The following is a 22,145-nucleotide window of genomic DNA, read 5'->3' on the forward strand; positions in this document are numbered from 1 at the left end:
TATCCATTTCAGTGAATTTAAGATTGTTGGTGACATGATTATCTAAAAGTCTGTGGTTCACACAGATGTTTGAATACTAAAGACTCCTACAAGGCCCCATGAGCCTCTTCTAATTTACACTTAGTTTATTTATAGGTTTTTCCATCCTCCATCAACCCTCTTCCTCTTCTGGAGATTCTGACCCGCAACTGTCCCTTGTGGGGAGGCTTCAGAGCTTTCTCATTCTGGGTTCTTGAGTACATGGGTTTCTCTCCCACTGCCTTTCTTCTAATGGAGGAGGAGGGGGTTCTTCCTCTCTTGAATTCTCCTCTAGGGTGGGGAACATTTTGGGCTTCACCCATTTGTGTATGTTCCCTTTCCCTATATCATCATTCCCTCATCTCCTGCTCTGCCATTCTCACTTTGGGTCTCCAATCTTCCCATGTCCCTCACTTCCTATTTCCCTCTGTCTCCTCCAACAACTACACCCTCACCTTAAGATAAGGTAAATGGGGCATACACACACTTGCTCTCTGTTCCTCTCTGTGCCTGGCTCTCACAGACCCCACCACAGGGAGATGGGATATACAAGAAGCCTTCGGCTTCTCAACAGTTCTCTATAGTGGATCCTTGTAGCAGGAGGCCACTCTGCCAGCTGCCCAGGACTCTTACTGGGGTTTGAGAGACCCCAGGAGAGTATGATGGGGTTAATAATGCATTGGAGTCCTGGAGCACCAGGACAACCAACAAGTCTGTTTCAATGGGTGCAGAACTGAATTCTTACTGTGCAACTAACTGCATAAAATAAACCACAACATTCAGTATGAAACCTAGTGGAGCGACTATGCCCAATTTCAGCCCAAACACAGAAGGCCCAATTCTACCACACCTAATGGGGCTACGTAGTACCTTACTCAGTGAAATCAGCATGGTAAAGTGGCTTAAGAGATTACAAGACTAGCTCAAAGTTACACTTCTGGGCAATGTCAGAGCCCGGAACAGAACTCCGAAGTCAACAGGACGAAGCACAAAGACAGACACTAGTCAGCATGAGTGGAGTTGGCAGGAGCAGGCACTTTTAATGGGTCGCTAAGCAAAGATGCTGAGGGTTATCTATCTTGCTCCTGATCTGGAGGGCTAATAGGTTTGCCATCACCAAAGAGACATTTACTTTAATACGGTGTAATTTTTACAGGGAGAAGAGTAAGCTTTGGGACCTGTCGAACAGGCTCCTTTTAATCAATTAGTGTCATTCTGGGCTGCAGTGAAGTCAGTTTACATTAAAGTTCTGGAAAAGTTTTCATAAAAACTCTTTTCTTTACATTGGCCCCAGTTTATGTACCAGACCTCCTGGATCTGTAATACTGGTGTGTTCTGTACTCTTTTTTCATCAGAAAGTGCATAGAGAGTAGGACAAATGTCAGAAGTGCCTAAGCCCCTCACTTTATTGGCGGTACTGCCAATCTGAGGGGAAAAAAAATCAAAGTTTGTGCACACCTGACTAGTTTGGTGCATGGAACAATGACTTACATTGCGGCAAGCCAAATGTCCAATCCATCTTGTTTAGGTGGCTGGACAGCTCCCTCTTGTGGCTGCTTGAACACGTTCTCAGGCTCTTTAATGCTCAAATAAATTGGTTAGTCTCCAATGTGCCACAAGTCCTCCTTTTCTTTTTGCGAATACAGACTAACACGGCTGCTACTCTGAAACCTGTCTTTAATGGGTTTGTTACGCTGCATGCTGCACACTCAAACCCACCGGGACTAAAATGGCAAGGAACTGTGACTTCTGCTTGTGTCTCTATCAAAGAAAATTACTCCAACTCCACTGCTGCTTATGAACAGCCTGCCCTGGGCTGCAGCTGGAGTTCTTGGCTCCCAGTACTAAAATGAAGCTGGAAGCTTAAGCAGATGGAGGAGCTCTCTGAAGTGATTAGAAAGGGAGTGCAATCAAAACTACGGGCAAAATCCTAACCTTGTTGTCTTGTGCCATATGATTGCGATGGGGATGGCAGTGACTAAGTGGAGGGTCCAAGAGCCTGCTTGCCAGCATAGAGCAAATGGCTCAGAGGTTTGGAGGCAATGAACTCAGCAGAAGTCCACACTGGCGGTTCCAAGTAGGAGAAGCACAGGCCCCTCCTGGCAGGTTCTGTCAACAGCAGCCTACATGCAGGGAGCCTGGGGGTTGGCCATGCCCTAGATGAACAAGCTATGCAGTCCCTTCAAGCTGCGGAGCACCACGGTAAGTGTTTTCCAGGTCCTCTCTTTAGCACTGCGACCTCAGGCAGTGTAGTCCAAGAGGAAGTGAACCAAACTGGGAGTCAGAAGACTGGGTTCTGTTCCTGATACTGACAAGCTGTGTGATTGTGGATGTCTCATTTAACCTCTCCGTGCCTCAGTTTCCCCATCTGCAACAGGGAAAATGATACCCATCTTTGTAAAGAACATCACAATCTATAGATGAAAAGCGTTCTATATGTTCTTAGTATTATTACAGTTAACAGCACTCAAGGATGCACAACGTTGTAATCCTAACCAGCTGCTGCATGGGTGCACTGGGGGAAGAAGGGACAGAAAGCAGTTGCTTGCACCCTCTGTCCCCAGTGGAGGAGAGGACAAGGTTTTGCGACAAAAATGACCATACGAGGACTCCCAAAGCAGTTTTCCAAGGAACAAATAAAAAGGAGCAATGAAGTTTGAAAAGATTAGAAATGGACTTCTCACACATTGAGGATAGGGAGCCAAAAGAGTGATAATGTTTACAATTGTTTCAACAAAGCAAGATGATAACATGGGAGCAGTCTGGTTCAGCATGAAAACACAACAGCATTCCCTGCCACTCGGGTTTGATTCCAGATAACACATCAAAGAGAGAGCCAGTGAGTTACTGAGATAATGAAGGTGTTGCATGCACTTCCTGAACAAACATGCCCATTCATGTCTTCCAACAAAGAGCACTGTTTTCGCTACTAATGCTTGAGTTGTACAAGACTTCAATTCCTTCCGAAACTGGAACACAGCATAACAGTGCAGATCATGGCTTGGGAGACTTTGGCTTGCACGCTTAGGAAAAAAGTGCCAGGGGATTTTTAATGTCCACAAAATGCAGACAGGACTTTGGTCCTTAAGGTTTTGTAGGAAAGGTCTGCACTTAGGAAGCTCTTCAGACACTTTTCGGGGGGGGAGAGGGGGGGTTTGAGCCTGCTGATATTCATTCTAAGCAGATCAGTCCTGATTCTTGGCCCAAAAGCCCTGTCCCCTCTGACATAAATACACTCAGCTTACTGCAGTCATTTGGACAGCATCACTTCTTTATAAAGCTGCAAAGACCTGTCAGTTATTACAAACAAGATCAACTAGACTGAGGGAGTCTTCCAGAGCTGAAGAAGTGAAGAGAAAAAACTTTCAGTCCTCTGTGGTTAGCTTTTTCCCAGAACTGCAATCATAAGCTCTAGAAGCACTGGGAGAGGTTTGTTCAACCACCTGAAAGTTACCAGGCTCCTCTTACGCTATGTCTACACTAGCAATTAAAAGACAAAACTTTTGTCGTTCAGCAATGTTAAACTTTAACAGAGATGTTAAAGATTTTGTTGGCAAAAGAGCTGACAAACAGCAGCTACACTGCCAAACTTTTAGAGATACGGCTGCGTCAACATAGCCGTGTCGTTAAATCCTGCATAATGTAGACATGGCCTTCGTCAGGACAAACTAATGGGAGATGGATGGGCCTGTGAGGTTATAAACTGTAATTGTAAATGAGAGGACAAGCTGCCGGCAGAGCTCAAAAGGTTCTGTATTCTATCCCTTGCTCCTAAGCTTTTCCATTTTTCACTTAGGTCGATATTTCCAAACCTGGGTGCCTAAAGTCAGGCTTCCAACTCTGTACCTTAACAGCAATGGGCTGGCTTTCAGAGATGCTGAGCAACCCCAACTTCAAATGATTTTGAATGGGAATGACGGGCACTCTGAAAATCATCCCATCTTTATCTAGGCGCCTAAATGCGGATTATGGAGTCTGACTTTGGGGACCTAGATGTGAAAATCTGGCCCTAGTCTCCTCTTGCTGGGAAAGGGCATTGAGAAGATAGTAGAAAAAAGTCAACTCTAGCAGAATCTGATACATTCCAAGTTTCTGGAGAGCAGTTAGTCTGGCTTTAGACCAGACCATGGCCCAAAAAAGCAATAGTTTCAGTGGTCAACAGTCTCAAGTCAGTGGGCAATGGGCAGTTATCTTCAATACTATTGATCATAAGGAGATACTAACTCACTAGCTGAACACGGCTGGGATGGATGAACAGCTTTGAAGAGATTCTCTTCATTCCTTGCAGTGAGAGATCAGAAATGTGTGGACCACCATCAATTCCTATCAAGTTCAATGAAAACTGAAGGTGTTCAGCACCTCACAGCTAGGCCCCATCACTTTCATTCTACAGCAACTACAGACTGTGAATTGTTTAGGAGCATTAATACATTTTTTTATGTTAGTGGCTAGACAAAAAACTCTATTGTAAAATATCAACACAGTTAACTGATCCCAGGGATTTCCCTTTTCTTTCCAGAAAGGCAACAGAAGAAAAGGAATCCTTACTTTAACAAAGCTCATTCGGATAGTGCACATCTTGGTCAGCTCATACACCACCTCAAAGCCATGGTTGACTGACTGGGCGAGCAACTGGGCAAAGAGCTGGTTGTTGAAAATCTTGAGGCTGCAGCCGCTGGGAATCTTGCAGACAGTGGCTGGGTGGAAGCCATGCTGATAGTTACAGTTGCGGCTCTGTACAAAAATGCTGCTGTCACTCACGCATTCTGCATACACCTCGCCACCAACATAATACAGATGGACACCTTGAAAGAACAAAACCCACGAGTTATTTCTCTGTAATCCTTGACATATATTATATCAGGGCTTTACACTTTGGCTACTTTACTTCTGTACAGTGTAGCCAGGGGGCGTGGTCTCCCTCAGAGACTGATTGGAAGGAACCCCCGTCCACACCTTGGTGGGCGGAGCCAGGACACCCACGCCCACCCTGCCAAAAGCAGAGGGGTAGGACAGGAAGTATAAAGGGCAGGCCAGGAAGTATGAAGCTCAGTTCGGCTAGAGCCACCAAAGGAGACAGATGCGTCCCACCTGCTGCTCGAATGGGAGCCTGAAGAGGACCTCAACCGCGCTAACTCGGCAGGATTGCCAGAGCTGCCAGCCAACCAGGATGAACCGAGGAGGAGCTGCTGCTGGTGACATATTCTGGGGGTATGGAGGACAACCCCAAGACACAGGTACACAGCAAAGGGAGCATAGGAAGTAGCCCAGGGACAGCTGACTACAGTCCAGTTGTGTTGTTACCTGAACCCAGGTCAGCGTATTTCAGCTGGATCACCGCTGACCCATTGGCGGAACCATCTGCCAATGTTAAGGCCCTTGGCTGGAACCCAGTGGAGTAGGGTGGGCCTGGGTCCCCCCTACTGCTAACCCCACCCTAGGGTGGCAGCCTCCCCACTTTAGGCCAAGAGGCCTGCATTTGTCTGCCATTTGCCAGAGCTAGGATGTCAGACTCTTTGGTGCTCCACCCTGCTTGAAGGCCTGAGCCCCTAGACTGGTGCTCTGCCCTGTTTGCAGGCCTGAGCCCTAGACTGCTAGCTACTCTGCCCTGTCTGAGCGCCGAGCTTGTTAGATCACTCATTTCTCTGCCCTGCCTGAGGCCAGAGCCCTGGACTTCTTGCTGCCTAGCCCTACTTAGAGGTCCAGGGCCTCAGACTGCTAATCCCCCAGCAACCCTGGTCTTGCCAGGGGCCTGGGAGTAAAGGGGCATGGCCTCCCTTGGAGACTGATGGGGAGGGACAGACATGCAGTCCTACATACAGGAACCAGCCCATTATTATTCCATCCATGTAATTCCTGTATCTCACCCTAATGATAGTTACTGTAAAGTCACAGATTTCCTATACAAAATAATAAAATATTGCTACTGATACATATAAACACCTACATACATACACATTAAATGTAACATATCATGCACAGAACAAACCTTTCAGTGAATTATGTCACAATTCTATTCCATACCAAAAAACTACACCAAAAGCCCATTATTAAGGTTGCAAAATCAAGCATACTACAAAGTTAGGAAATGACAGAATTAAGGTTGCCTGCGCAGTCTTAATTTCTTCCCCTGCACACTGGATATACCTCATTCAGTACACGGAGTGGAGGGTACTTTCTTACTGAGCAGCCATTCAACCGTTTGTTTTATCCTCACTGTTCAATGGGTGGTCCCTGCCCTATTTACACTACTCAAACCCTGCTACAAAGACAACAGTATTAATTTCCTCATGTGTTTTTCCTGCAGCATCTGAGTGTTTAAAAATATTAAATTAATTAATTTTCCAAACACTCTGAGAGAGGAGGGGGTAGAATTTCCACCTTACAGACGGGGAACCGAGGGACAGATAGATTAACACCAAATGTATTCACTAATTTTGAGTGCCCCATTTGAGACATTAGCACCTGATTTTTCAGAGTACTTAGTATTAGGGCTGTCGATCAATTGCCGTTCACTCACGCGATTAATTAAAAAAAATTAATTGCGGTTAATCTCCCTTTTATACGCACTATTAAACAATAGAATACCAACTGATTAAATACATTTGGATGTTTTTCTACATTTTCAAATATATTGATTTTCAATTACAGCACAGAATACAAAGTGTACAGTGCTCATTTTAAATTTTTTGATCATTTTTACAGTGCAAATATTTGTAATCGAGAGTATTTCAGTTTACCTCATACAAGTACTGTACTAAAATCTCTATCGTGAAAGTGCAACTTACAAATGAAGATTTTTTTGTTATGTAACTGCACTCAAAAACAAAACAATGCAAAACTTTAGAGCCTACAAGTCCACTCAGTCCTACTTCTTGTTCAGCCAATCGCTCAAACAAGTTTGTTTACATTTACAAGAGATAATGCTGCCCGCTTATTAGTTACAATGTCACCTGAAAGTGAGAACAGGTGTTCTCATGGGACTTTTGTAGCCGGCACTGCAAGGCATTTACGTGCCAGATATGCTAAACATTCGTATGCCCCTTCATGCTTCGGCCACCATTCTCCAGAGGACATGCTTCCATGCTGATGATGCTTGTTTAAAAAAAAAAAAAAAGTGTTAATTAAATTTGTGACTGAACTCCTTGGGGAAGAATTGCATGTCTCCTGCTCTGTTTTACCCACATTCTGCCATATATTTCATGTTATAGCAGTCTCGGATGATGACCCAGCACATGTTGCTCGTTTTAAGAACACTTTCACTGCAGATTTGACAAAACACAAAGAAGGTACCAATGTGAGATTGCTAAAGATAGCTACAACACTCGACCCCAAGGTTTAAGAATCTGAAGTGCCTTCCAAAATCTGAGAGGGACGAGGTGTGGAGCATCCTTTCAGAAGAATTAAAAGAGCAACTCTCCCATGCAGAAACTTCAGAACCCGAACCACCAAAAAAGAAAATCAACCTTTTACTGGTGGCATCTGATTCAGATAATGAAAATGAATGTGCATCGGTCCACACCGCTTTGGATTGTTATCAAGCAGAACCCCTCACCGGCATGGACATGTGTCCCCTGGAATGGTGGTTAAAACATGAAGGGACATATGGATTTTTAAGGCATCTGGCACATAAATATCTTGTGACGCTGGCTACCACAGTGCCATGCGAACGCCTGTCCTTACTTTCAGGTGACACTGTAAACAAGAAGAGGGCAGCATTATCTCCTGCAAATGTAAACAAAGTTGTTTGAGCGATTGACTAAACAAGAAGTAGGACTGAGTGGACTTGTAGGCTCTAAAGTTTTACATTGTTTTATTTTTGAGTGCAGTTATTTTTGTACATAATTCTAAATTTGTAAGTTGCATTTTCATGATAAAGAGATTTTACTACAGTACTTGTATTAGGTGAATTGAAAAATACTATTTTTGTTTTTTTTACAGTACAAATATTTGTAATAAAAATAATATAAAGTGAGCACTGTACACTTTGTATTATGTGTTGTAATTGAAATCAATATGTCTGAAAATGTAGAAAGTATCCAAAAATATTTAAATAAATATTTTTTTAATCACACAATCAATCATGATTAAAAAAATTAATTGCTTGACAGCCCTACTAAGTATTATATAGTACTTTCTTCTCCTGTAGTCCCCTGCCTCATTCACCACACACTTTCCAACTTTGGCAATAAATGAAGCAGGAGTCATACAAACGGTTGCCTTCACTACACAGCCCTGATTCATTTCCAGAGCAGGTCCAGTCTGGGCATTGAATGAGATGGGTTCTGTGGAAAACACACTATATGATCATGTAATTAAAGACTGTATCATAATGCACATGCACAAGGAAGCCAAATTAATGTTGCACAGGCACTAGCTAGAGTTAATCTCTAGATCACAGTGTTGCTGCTCTCACTCAAGCTAAGCTAGCTCAAGTGTAGTAACAGTGGAGCTATCTGTTGCAATGAAGACAAGCCTCTCTGCCTCTTTTTTTGGTCCATCTGTAAAGTGGGAACAACAGGGGTGTTGTGTGGATAAACACATGTACTGACAGTGAGCTGCTCAGACACTACAGTGATGGGACAATAGAAGTATGTGATATAGGCAGACACAGCGAGAACACTGCCACTGACTAGCCTCAGGGCAGGAAGAGAAAACCAGAAATAAAAATATTCACTGTGGCTTAAATTTTCAGCAGATACTAGTAATTTTGGGTGCCCAACTTGAGACAACTTAAAGGACCTGATTTCAGAAAATGCAGAGCACCCACCCTCTGAAAATCAAATCCCTTTAAAAGGTATCTCAAACTGAATATCCAAAATGAAAGACAACCAAACTCGTAAGTCACTTCTGAAAATTTAGGTGACACTATTTTATTTTTGTGGATTTTTCAAAAAAATATGCATATGATGAAACTAAAATGCCAAAAGTATTTCCATTTCTCCAGTGTGCATTCACCGGAGACAAGCACCTTCAATGACAACCAGTCAGCTGCACTCACTTCCAGAATCCCCAAATCAGGAGTTCCCATGCTTTTATGGGATTTCGTTCATCTCTTCAGATCCCAGAGATCCAGCACCCTAGAATCCTCCAGATCTTTTCGGTACTACAAAGTAAATAGATCAGAAGCCTCACGTCTGTCTTTGAAGTTTGACTGATGAAATTGGACCAATTTCTAGCAGATAATTGCACTATGCTCTGGATTATTACTTGCTTTGATGTGGTATTTCCAGGAAACAGTTTCAGGCTGGTACACTGGATGACAGTTCTATTACATACACTTATCCTAATGATCTAATCTTGTTTACTCACTGTTTTTTCTGTTAACAGAAGAGATAGTTGTATCCATTTCAACAGCTTTCATCTGTCTATCTGACATGCTTTAGGAACTATGAATCGTTAGTCCTGTCCTACAGTCCTGTGCTTAGGGCATTTCCACTCCTTCTGGGCATTTTCCTTTCAAGTTGGATGAATAGGGAAATGCAGAGAAATAAAGAGAGTCTCAGCTGGACCAGGATCTTCCATGGACAATTAGGAATCTACTCAAAGGAAGAAAGCTAATGTAAGGTTGTAGGATTTTTAATCAACACAGACAGATCTTCAAATCTGAACAGATGAGAACCACTAGTGTTTACCACATTTTCTTCTTGCTCTGGAGATCATTCCCGTTCTTCCCCTTTGGGCAGAAACTCATAGGAATTAGCGGCCTCAAATGAGAATTTTAACCGTGAGAGGCCTAGCAAAATTGCTGCTTATGGATCTACAACACACTACTATATTAGAGTATGTTTATATACAGTCTTTGTCTTTATTTTCAAATAAACTGGAACTGGATGACTATCTCATTTCCACTGTTCAAAAAGAAATAACAACTATTTGGGGTTTCATGAAGCAACACAACATCTTAACTGTTCCAAAGGACAATACGTAGAAAGCCGGGAGGCCGAGGAATGGCATCCCTGCATTTGGCCTTCAGATATGCTGTTTTTTGTACCAAGCATATCAGATTTGTTACTTGGTTTAGGCCTTCACCATTTCAATCAGTTTAAGACTGAATTAGAGATAATTAAAATATTGTTTTGAGACTGGGAACTGGTTAGGGCCACTGAGAGTTGTATTCTGTTGGACCCTCATTTAAAAAAAAAATAAATGTAGTTTAGCTGATCATTGCTTAATGTAAGCTTCTGACCAACACTTACTACTGCAACTAAATAAATTACAACCTCAAAAATCTTGAGTGTATCTTCAGCAGGGAACAGTCCAGTTCAATTTGGCTGTTTTATGTCCTCCAGCAGAAGCTATTCCAATGGAAGGGGGAAATCCATAACTGAACACTTCAGAGTTTGTTTATTTCTTCAAATGCACACTGCAATAGAGGCAGTTGGGATTATACGAACAGGGGCATGTACATTTATTGATTATTCTGGATCCCAGTCAGGAAAGGAGACACTATTTAAAAGGCTAGAATTCTCCTGGAAACACTTATAGTAGAGGTTGGGTTGCTTATTTTTCTGTGGCTGAGCCAAGTTTCCTGTTTCTTCCCTGTTTCTGCCATTGGCCTGCCAATGCATCAGTGACCTATATCAAAACTTTTATAAGACTAAGTGTCAACATCATTGCTCATACTTTGTTTTAGATCTTCTAAGTGCCAATCAGACTCTAAATACAGACGCTCCCCGGGTTACGCAAGACCCAACTTACGCAAATCCGCACTTATGGAAAAAGTTCCGTAAGCAATAGGAAATAGGAGGGGGTTTTTTTTTGCGCATGAGGTGTACATTTCCAACTTATGCAAAATTCAAGTTACTCATGGTGTTCCGGAATGGAACAACTGCGTAAGTCGGGGGGCATCTGTACTTAATCCTCAGACAACTAATGTCAGTTAGATAAGGGTTATTATTTCAGTTTATGGAGGGGAAACCCAGACACAGAGTTTCAGCAACTCATCCAAGTGACTTTGTGGCAAAGACAGAAACAGAATTGTGCTGACTCACGGTTCTGCGAACAAGGAAGAGGACCAGTCACAGAACAGAAGATCATTAGGCTCAAATCCACAAAGGCATTTAGGCTTCTAACTTTTGTTGATTTCAGTAGATGCTAGGAGCCTGTTTTAACTGAGCCTTAGGCCATGTCTCCACTAGCAAGCTTACACCGGCACAGCTGTATCGATTCAGCTGCGACGCTGTAAAATCACTTGTGTAGCTGCTCTATGCCTGTGGGAGAGAGCTCTCCCATCAACATAATAAAACCACCTCCACGAGTGGCAGTAGCTGGGTCAAAAGTGGTAGTGTAGATGTAGCCTTGGTGCCTACGGGACCAGATCAGAGCTGGCATTAGGCATTAAAATGTCCCTATTACTCAGATCCCCTCAGAGAGAGAAGTAACAAAAAAGAAAGCAGTGGTCTATGAAGAGGGAGAAGGAAATCCAAAACTCCATGCTTTGTTTTATTTTGAGAAGATTAAAACTGCTGATCCATTTGCTGGTCACAGAAGTGGCAGGAAGATATTATGAGCTGGGGGAAACCTTATTGTGGGTTGAGTTAAACCCCCATTGAGATTGATAGGTGTGAACTCACCCTTCAATTAACATGCCTATGAGCATAAACCCTCACCTAAAATACAAGGAGTGTGTGAACCCACCCAAAAGCTTTTGGCGGAGTATTGTTTTGGGTAGGTGTATATGGGGGAGGGACGGGAATAGCAGAAGCGATATACAACTGAAAAAGACAAGAACAGAGAGCGAGAGAGAGAGAGGCAAAAAAGCAAGGCGGCCAAGCAGTAGCCCGGGGTGGCCAACCTGAGCCTGAGAAGGAGCCAGAATTTACCAAAGAGCCACAGTAATACGTCAGCAGCCCCCATCCGCTCCCCAGCCCCCAGTGCCTCTCACAGGCTGACAGCCCTCACCGATCAGTGCCTACTCCCCACTTCCCCCACCCACCGCAATCAGCTATTTCACATGTGCAGGAGGCTATGGGGGGGAGGGGGAAGGAGTGAGGGCATGGCAGGCTCAGGGAAAGGGGCAGTAGCCTTCGGAGAAGGGGTGGAGTGGGGGCAGGGCTTGGGGCAGAGCAGGGGGTTGAGCAGTGAGCACCCTCCAGCACATGAAGTTAGCATCTGGAGCTTCAGCCCCAGAATCAGTGCCTAGGTAAGGAGCCACATATTAACCTCTGAAGAGCCGCATGCGACTCTGGAGCCACAGATTGGCCATCCCTGCAGTAGCCTATGAACACCATGTGACCCTGGAAAAAGCTAGAGAGAGATTTTTTTGGGCTGTAGGCTGAAGAGGCTTGGAGCTGTAAACTAAGAAACTGTTCCTTTTGTTCTGGTTTCCTCCTGCATTCGGAGAAGGGGGGCTTTGTACATTCCTAATAAATAAACAAGACTGCATCAAAGAGAATATCAGAATCCATCAACTTCTACTTCCAGCTGGAACATCCCCCGGGCCCCATAATGTGACTAGCCGCTCAGGCTGAAAAAGGGCCACACTGATGCCAAGTGCGGGATCCAGTTTCCAAGGAGAGAGAGACTGTGAGCTGGACTTCTGTTGAACCAAGACGGAACAAATAAAGGAGGTATTTGCTCAATCAAAAATGTCCAGTGGGATTTTAAACAAGACCTACAACCAGAGCTGGAGGTTTCACAAAGGAATTTAAAACAAGACCTGGAAACTTCACAAAACGAATTACAGCAGCATCTGGAGGATTCCCAGAAAGGGCTGAGAGCTGTCAAATCTCCGTTGGAGCAACAACTGCAAAAACTCCAGGCAAACTGGGATGTCCAGATGCCAAGCTCCCAGGGAGGAAAAGTAAGACAGATCAAAGAGGTGACCAGCAACCTGGCTGCCACAGACCAGAGGTTTCCACTAAATACTGGCGACTGGACAACTTTTACCCAATTTGGAACTTGCTAACAGAGATGAGCTGCAGCAAGTAGCAGCCTTCTGTGTCTTCTTGGAGAAGGGGAGGGCAGATTGAGAATCTGATGGGGATGTGCCACTCTCCAGTAGGAGGGTGGTAAAGCACTGGAATAGGTTACCTAGGGAGGTGGTGGAATCTCCACCTTGACAAAGCCTTGGCTGGGATGATTTAGTTGCGGATTGGTCCTGCTTTGAGTAGGGGGTTGGACTAGATGACCTCCTGAGGTCTCTTCCAAACCTAATATTCTATGATTCCAAGGCAAAAAGACATCTAAAATGCTCATCATTGAGCAGAATAGTTGCATCACAGGAGGGGCAAGTTTTGAACTCCAGGGATTTTGTTTCAGCTACAGCAGCTAAATCTTGGTACCAGAGAAGCCTCTAAGGACGCTAAAAAAATAATAAAAAAAAAGTGATTGTTTTAAAGCTAGCAGGTGTAAGAGAAAAACAACAACTATACTAATGACATTATCTACAATGAATTTATATACACAAGTAGAAAAAAAGTCACACAATGTACAGTGAAGTGGACACTACAGGGGTTCTGTCTTACTGCCACAGGCGATCACAAGGAACTGAAGGACGGCTGGACCTGCTCTGCTCTTTCTGGCCTCAGGTGGGGGAGACGAGGGCATACAGAGTCTAGGCATGGACCCAATGGACGCTGCTGGCCAAAAGAATTCAGTTTTGTGTGTATGGAGCACATGTGCACTTCACCAGAAGTGGAATAATGTGGGCAACTACTTGAAAAAGAACCTTAGATTTCTCTTAGATTTAATTAGTAAAAGTTCCCAGAAACACAGAATCAGACTGGACTGGTTTCCTTAACCTGCCAGAGAAAAAAAGCAACAGAGGAAACTTTAGCAGTGCTATCTAAATTTATGGCTCAGCTAGTTAGTGTGTTGTCTGTCTCCACCTGCTTTTTGGTGATAGAAAAACCAGCAGCAAGGCATCAATAATTGTTTTCTTAGTGACATTTCAATGGCAATATTCGCAGTTGCCAGAAGTTCTGATAAATACAAATGAAAACACATACTTCCAAGTTAGAGCAAAGTTTTGTTTTTAACTATGGGCTTCATATAGGCCAAGTAAATAGCCTGTGTAAAAAGCTACCCTCTTCCCAGTAAAGAACCAGTGCCTCATCTACTGCTTCAGAAAGAAGCCAAGCAGGTGGCTTTACATTCATGTTGGTTAGGTAGACAGATAAAATGGACAGACAGACAGACTTTTCTAGTTCTAGACAATGGACGTTCTTCCAAGCTCTGTTCCTCACCAATAAGAGGGAATTTGCTCTTACCTTTTCCTATGTGTCGCCTGGTGTTTTCTATAGTTGAATTCCTGTTGACATTAGAGAGCAGTCCAAGACAGAATCGGTTCCTATTATTTGAAGGATCCGTGAATCCATCTATAAGAATACTCCGAGAGGAAGCCTGGAAAGTCTCCCCTACTCGGTTGTTGAGTTCATAGTAGGCAACTGAGCACCAGTGCTGGGGTTCCTCATAGCAAACAGGTCGAAAGTCTGTAGGAAATAAAATAAATCAGGTGCCTAGGTTACAGTAATGCTTGTTTTTCTATCCAAACACTCTCAGACCTGATCTCCATCTAATCAGTCACTTTTCGTCAGGGGCAGTCTCAACAGCAGGTTCCATTTCTTCTTAGTTTGCTGACTAGCGCTTCCAAAGGGAGAACATTAGAGAACTTGAGCATGTGCTTAACTGGAAGCATCTGAGTAGTCCCACTGAAACTCCAGTGGGACAACTCGTATGCTTAAAATAGAGCATGTGCTTAAATTCTTTACTGCACTGTGCCCAATCACTCCCTTGGAAGCTTTCCAGGTTGAGTTAGATTTGCAGTGCCCGGGCAGTTATGTGCACTGTATCTCTGACAAACAGGAGCCAGGAGTGAGCAAACTGGTTCAGTTTCACAATAAAAAGTGAGCTGAGCCTTCATGCAACGTGCGATTAAACCTAACGCCAAGCAAGGAGGTTTTGCATGTATCAACCCTTTGTTTTATTTCTTATTTTTAATTTTTACACACCTCAGGATGGCCTGCCAAAATGCCACACAAAAGGCCGTTCTTGCTGGAACCCCAAGTTTTGCAAAATCAAAGTCTGGATAAGGATCCATCTCGGTGCTTATTAGAACTGAATCTTATTTGTCCCATGAGCATTAATTAACCTGTCCCCCTGCCGTGGGCATTTGAGACCCAAAAAGCAGTGAAACCCACTCCTGCTGTGAAATGTACAAAATGTTTCCAACTGAGAGTAGCTAGGCAGGTGGCTAGCAGGGATCAGTGATCTTCTTAATGTTTCTGGGAGTATTTATTTGTGATGGGGGAGGGGAGAGGAAAGATGACTGGAAACGTGGTGGCTGTCACATGGGTGTGATATGTACCCACACGTTCCTAGCTTGATTACCCTCATCCTCCCTCCCCTCCAGTTGTCGGCTACATGCACTTGTGATTTCCTGTCTTAATTGAGATTGTAAGGTTTTGAGGGCAGGGACTGTCCTTTAATATATGTGTTGCACAGTGCTCAGCACAGCGAAGCCCTGAAACTGGCGTCTGTGCACTACTTCAGGAGCAATCATAACAACTGCACTCAGGAGAAGGCCCATAGGAAACCAGAGCAGAGGAACTTCTCATACCACAGATTCCATGGGGCACTGCTCCTCGGTGGTTGTCTCTGAGACGGGTGAAGGGGTGGGCTAAGGGAGGAACAAGTCAGTAGGTCTGCAAGCTGAGGTCTGTAGTCACTACTGTAGCCCAGAGGCCGTAGAGGGAGGAAGTTACTCACCTTCTGCAGTAATGCTGGTTCTTCAAGATGTGTCCCCCTAAGGGTGCTCCACTGCGACTCTAATTGGAGATTTTAGGTCTGTTCAGCCCGCACATGCGCTCTCCCTCCCTCATGGTCTGCCTCAAGGCTTTCTAGCGCAGCGTAGGTGAACCCTCCCTCAGTTCCTTCTCTACCACACAGCCCTATATTGAGAACTCCGAAGTAGAGGGGAGAAGGGCAGGTTGTGGATCACCCTTACGTACACAAGGTGAGTAACTTTTTATTGTTTGAATAGCGTCCCTATGGGTGCTCCACTGTAGGTGACTTCACAGCAGTATCCCCCATGGTGGGCTGGGGCTTCGGAGTGGAGTTTGTTACTACAGAGAGTACTGAGGAGCCTAAGATGACGTCGGAGGCCCAATCTCCAGTGATCACAATGTTCTGTGAAAGTGTGGTCAGAGGCCTAAGTTGCTGCTCTGCAGATTTCCAAGATAGGGACATCTTTAAAGAGTGCAACCAAGGTAGAAATTGACCTTGTGGAGTGCGTACAGACTCCGGACAGAGGCAACAAGTTGAGTCCTTGATAACAGAGATTAATGCAACTGAAGACCCTTTCAGATAGACACTGAGCCAATATCACAGAGCCTTTGTGTCTTTCTGTGAATAAAAGAAAGTCCTTAGTCCTGTCCAAGTAGAATGCTAGTGCTCTTCTAACATCTATCATATGCAGAACAGCTTTTCTGTTGTCACAATGTAGTTTTGTGGGGAAAAAAACAGGGGAATGGATCTGTTGATTCATATGGAAGGAGGAGGCAACGTTAGGGAGAAATTTGGGATGCAGCTTCAGGGTTACTTTATCTTTAAAAAAGACCATGAATAGGGGGTGTACTATCAGGGCTGCAATTTCTCCTATGCACCTACGTGAGGAGATGGCAATTAGAAATGCTGTCTTCATGGACAGGTGAAAGAGAGAGCAAGTTGCCATGGGCTCAAAGGGAGGTTTAAGTCTAGGTTAAGATCCCAGGTCAGAGAGGGTGGTCTCATACGCGGGAAGAGATTAGCAATGCCTTAAGGAATCAATGCATCAGCAGGTGAGCGAACACCAAGTATCCATCTACTTGATGGTGGAAGGCCATTACGGCTGCAAGATGTACCTGAAGGGAGTGGAGCAAGAGTTTTGACCTCTTGAGGTCTAAAACCAGAGGGAGAGAGGACAAAGCCTGGTGATTAGAATGACACCAAATTTAGAATTGTTTCCATTTTTGTAGGTAAGTACATTGAGTGGTCAACTTTTGGCTGTGTAGCAACACATATTTCGCCTTGTCGGAACACTCTACCTCTAAGTCTTGGAACCACGAAGGAGCCAAACACTGAGATGGAAGATCCACAGATTGAGGTGAAGGATCATCCTGTTGTTTTGAGAGAGCAAGTGAGGAATGGGCCAAAGAGCAACCAGAGGGCATACTGTCATGTGTGTCCAGTAAGGGAACCAGACTTGTCTTGTGCAGAAGGGGACAATCAGAATAACTCACACTTTGTCCCGTCGGATTTTCAAGAGGATTTTGGATATGAGAGGGAATGGAGGAAAGGCATATTAAGGTCCCTGTCCCATAGAAGGATGAGTACAGCTCCCAGTGAATGTGTCCCCAGGCCAGCCCTGGAGCAGCAGCGAGGACGTTTCCTGTTTCAGTAAATAGTGAAAAGATCTGTAGTCAGGGTTCCCCAAAGGGTGAATATGTTGTGAAGCACCTGAGTTCAGTTCCTATTTGTGGTTGTGAGTTCCGACAGACTGTCAGCTGTTGCAGTCTGCAGATACATAGCTGAGATGAGCACATTGTGATGGATGCACCAATTTCAAAGTTTGAGTGCTTCCATGCAGAGGGAGGGAGATCTGGCGACCTCTTGGTGATTTATGTAAAACATACAGGTCATATTGTCCATCATGACCTTTGTGTGGGTATTTTTGATGAATGGCAGAAAGTGTGCACAGACGTTCCCGACTGCTATTACCTTCAAAGAATCAATATGGAGGGCCACTCTTGTGGAAGACCACTTGCCTTGAACCTTTCGGTCACATAGGTTGGCTCCAAAGCCTATTAGGGAAGCAGCTGTTGTTAGAGTCAGCGTCGATGGTGGCTGCACAAATGGAACACCTGCTTGAAACCTATCCAGAAAGTACGTTAACCAAACTGCTATCAGCGCCCTGCATAGTAGTCTGTCCCTGTTCAGGGAATTGACTTAACTGAGCCACATCTGAACACACCTCATGAACATCTGGGTGTTTGAAGTGACAAAGGTTCATGCTGCTATATGACCTAGCAGCTGCAGAAAGCTCCTGGCCGATGTTTGGGGGATGGCCTGGACTGTCCCTACGAGACTCGTGAGGTTGGAGATGTGGAAGTCAGTATCTTGTAGGCTGAGGGCTGCAACCCAATCTCCTTGCTCCAGAGCTGGAATAATGGCTGCTAGAGTGATCATCTGGAACTTCTGTGCCTTTACGTATTTGTTTAGTGCCCTTACATCTAGAATGGGCCTCTACCCTCCCTTCGCCTTGGGGAATCAGGAAATAACTGGAGTATAACTCCTTGCCTCTGAGTTGCATCGTGATTGGTTCTATGGCCCCTAAGTGTAATACGTCTATTTTCGTGGTGAAGTAGGTTCTCATGAAAAGGGTCCCTGAAGAGGGAAAGGGAATTAAATGGCATAACCCTTCGAAATAATCTGTCAAGACCCATCTGTCAGAGGTGATATTGTCCCAACTGCTGTGAAAGAGGACCAGGCAACTTCCAACGGGACATGACAGGTAGAAGGCAGCTGATGTTGCAAGAAATAGCTATTTGGACTCTCAACCAACCCATTAAAAGTGTTCAGCGGAGGCGGGAAGAGAGGATGCAGATTGGGGTTCTGACTGCTTCCACTTTTGTACTGTGGGCTTTTTGCGCTGCGGTTTGTAATCATGCTGTGACGATGGGTACTGAGGAGGTCATGACCTCTGCTGTGGTTGAGAGCTGTATCTTCTCTTTTGTCCTGTAGTGTAGATTCCCAGAGAGCGTAATGTGGCCCGGGAATCCTTCAGGGTGTAGAGAGAAGAGTACATCTTATTCACAAAGAGCTTGGGCCCTTCAACGCGAGATCTTCCACTGGCGTCTACAGTTCTTTGGGCAACACTGAAAAGGTGTAACAAGGAAGCCCGCCTCATTACCACTGCCATGGACACCGAGCAGATCGCTGTATCAGCTGTGTCCAGTGCCATCTGTGGCACAGTTCTAGTTACTAACTGGCCCTCTCCGACAATGGCCTGAAACTGCGCCTTCTGCACCTCTGGTAAATGTTCCACAAATGCACTGAGTTTCACATAATTAATCAAATCACATTTGGCCATGACAGCTTGGAGGTTCGCGATGCTAAACTGCAATGCTGCCGATGAATATGCCTTCCTCCAAAAGAGATCTAGTCTCTTCCAGTGTCGATTGTATGGGGTTGACTTTACATGATGTTGTCTGCCGCATGCATTAATCACATCTGCTACAATTGAGTCAGGTTGCAGATTTAAAACAAAAAGTCTGCCTCTTTGGGAGGGATGTAGTACTTCTTGTCAGCTTTCTTGCAGGTTGGTGCAATGGAGGCTGGTGTCTGCCGGATGACTTTGGCAGGATCTAGAATCACCTCATTAATTGGGAGGGCAATTCTGGATGATGAGGCAGTGTGCAGAATATTCACCAGTTTACGATGTGTCTTTCACCTCCTGCAGGTGACTTTGCAGCTCATCTGCCACCCTCTTGGTCTTAAAATCATCACCGAGTGATTGGGGGGGGGGGGCATTATAGCCTTGTCTGGTGAAGATGAGGAGGAGATTTCAGGAGGGGTAGCTTCTCCTTCAAGTCCTTCTTCCTGTTCTTCCAAAGCTTCCTCCTCCACTGGCTCAGGGGCTCTGGACAGAGAGGTCGGAGGGGACCATTTGGTGGATTCTCTCTGAGAGACAATGGACACCCTTGACATGTGGGATGTGTACGTCGCCCAAGGATCCCAATACAGCCATAGGCGAGGGAAAGCATGGATGGCAGACACCCCCAAGGGGCCCATAGCACGATAGTGGGTCGGCTCAGTGGAATTGAGGACCCTTGTATTGTAACAGTGGGCCATGGTAAGAAGCCAGGAAAATGACATTCTTCTGGTCACTGTCAGACTCATCACTGGGTAAGGGTGGCATTGACCAAGATGTTGGTGGCATACAGCCTGGTGCTGAGGATGATTCCGGGCACCGGGATGCACTCAGTACCGGGGCCCCGATACCGAGTAATGGTGATTGTGTTTCTTCACCAACCGTCAGGTCGCTAGGATACCAGAACTCTTGCGGTATCATCGGCTTACTCGGTACCACAGAGAGGGTCTGTGATACGTTGCTGGTACCGATGGTTGTGAAGGTGCAGAGCACTCCCTAAATGGGAGTTTTGTCAAATTTGGTAACAAAGGTTTACTCGGTGCCACTCCTTTAGAGGCAATACGGTATTTGTCTCTCCCCTCAGGGGGCAGGACCACTGCCCCGGAGCCTGAGCCCCCGCTTCTCTAGACAGTGCGGCTGAGCTCACAGCGGAGGAACCCTGATGCTTCTGGGTACCGCATTTCGGAGCTGCCAGTACTGAGGCGGCCAATCACACTGGGGAAGCCCTTTGACAGGCCAACGGTGCTTGGAGCCCTTTCTCCTTGAGCCTTTATGGGGGGAATCTGCTGTTTTTTCTGCGTCTCTACCCCCTTTGAAGTTGAAAGCTCCGGGGAGGATCCGGGGTTGGCACCGGAGTCCCCTGGCAGCTGAAGTGCCTTCTCCATAAGGAGGACTTTTAACTTCAGCTCCCAGTTCTTGCGAGACCTCAGCTTTAGCTGGTGGCAGAGGGAGCACTTCTGAGGGATATGGGACTCTCCCAGGTACTGGACACTGTGAGAGTGTCTGGCTATTACAGGAATCGACTCCTTGCAGGAGAGGCACCTCTTGAAGCTAGGAGAGCCAGACATGCCCAGGGAGGTAGGAGCTATCACTCTCTAGCAGTGAGGAATGCAGAAAAAAGATGTTCTGTCCTCTTTTTTTTTTTAAACCAAGAGAAGTTAGAATAACCTCTCAACACCCCTGCGGTGGGGGGGAGGGACAAGGGGGATCCTCCCACAAGGGAAGGAAAGGTAAACTAAAGTTCTTTTTCTTCTTTTAGCCCAGGGGGGTAAACAGAAACATTAACTATTAAGAACCAAAAGAACCAAAAACAACAACTACTTAAGCTAAAGATGTAGAGAGAAAAAAAACAAAAAACTGCTCGCTCAGCTGGAGGCCAAAGGTGGTCGATAAGGAACTGAGGGGGGGGTTCACCCACGCAGTGCTAGATAGCCTTGAGGCAGACCACATTTGAAGCACTGGAAAGGGTGACCTAGGGAAGTGGTGGAATCTCCTTCCTTAGAGGTTTTTAAGGTCAGGCTTGACAAAGCCCTGGCTGGGATGCTTTAGTTGGGGATTGGTCCTGCTTGGAGCAGGGGGTTGGCCTAGATGACCTCCTGAGGTCCCTTCCAACCCTGATATTCTATGATTCTATGACATGGCTACCTAAAATCTCCAATTAGAGGCACAGGGACGCAGATACACCTACAGTGGAGAACCCACAGGGACACTACTCGAAGAAGAATAGTTGCAAAGTGACTCTAAAGCTGTTCCATGCCCTAGCCTTTAGCATAGGGATGGGGGCTTCCAACCCTCCCAGCTTTCACTAGGTCTCACAGAGCATGGGGATGAAGAGCTGACCTTCTCTACAGCTCTTTCTGTGCACCAGTGACACTACTTATTATTCAGAAAATATAAGTATGTATTACAGCAATGTGACATTAAAAAAAAAAAAAGATGGAAATACTAAAGCCTCTGAACAGAGTGCTTTATGATGGGTAAGTAACTCACCCCAAATTGAGTCAATAAATCAGTCCTGATTTTGACTTAGATCTTGCTGTGTTACACATTCCTCCCTCCCCTCATTCCTTATTTGATCTTCGTCACTACAACCTGGATAATGGTGTTTGTTTTCATTAATACTTCTAACTTTTGTGACCCCACAGATGCAAATAAAATCAGAATCTTTTGTCCTGGTACCTGAGTCACTGAATGCTTAAATCCCTCTCTTGCTACTGAATGACAAGCCTGGGCTGCCTCCTTAACCTCAGATCTGGCAAAGCCTACTGTTACAGATGTGCCTTGTCCTCCAATCTGGGAGTCGTCAACAGAGGTTCCGTAGGCAACTTCTCACCTCACCTGGACAGGCTCAGGGAGGAGGGGCGTTTCTTGTGGACAGTCCTCGGTGGGAATCTGTCGTTGTGCCCATGAGGAGTGCCTTCTACTCTCATGGGCAGCCCTACAAGAAGAGTCCTTGGACTTAGATGTTGAAGGCTCCACTCCAAAGCATGTGCTT

The 22,145-nt window shown here is 45.2% G+C and overlaps 1 protein-coding gene across 1 annotated transcript in view; it reads right to left on the reverse strand.

The window, feature by feature from the left end:
• Positions 1–22,145, reverse strand: part of SMAD9 (SMAD family member 9) — a 62,737-nt gene that overhangs the window by 1,432 nt on the left and 39,160 nt on the right. The window contains exons 5-6 of the mRNA XM_077810322.1: positions 14,232–14,453; positions 4,567–4,823 (exon numbers count right to left, since the gene is read on the reverse strand). Of these exons, the coding sequence (XP_077666448.1) occupies positions 4,567–4,823; positions 14,232–14,453 (479 nt within the window). The remainder of the gene's footprint in view (positions 1–4,566; positions 4,824–14,231; positions 14,454–22,145) is intronic.

The sequence above is a fragment of the Eretmochelys imbricata genome, chromosome 1, assembly GCF_965152235.1.
Source record: "Eretmochelys imbricata isolate rEreImb1 chromosome 1, rEreImb1.hap1, whole genome shotgun sequence".
In the NCBI taxonomy this organism is placed as follows: Eukaryota; Metazoa; Chordata; order Testudines; family Cheloniidae; genus Eretmochelys; species Eretmochelys imbricata.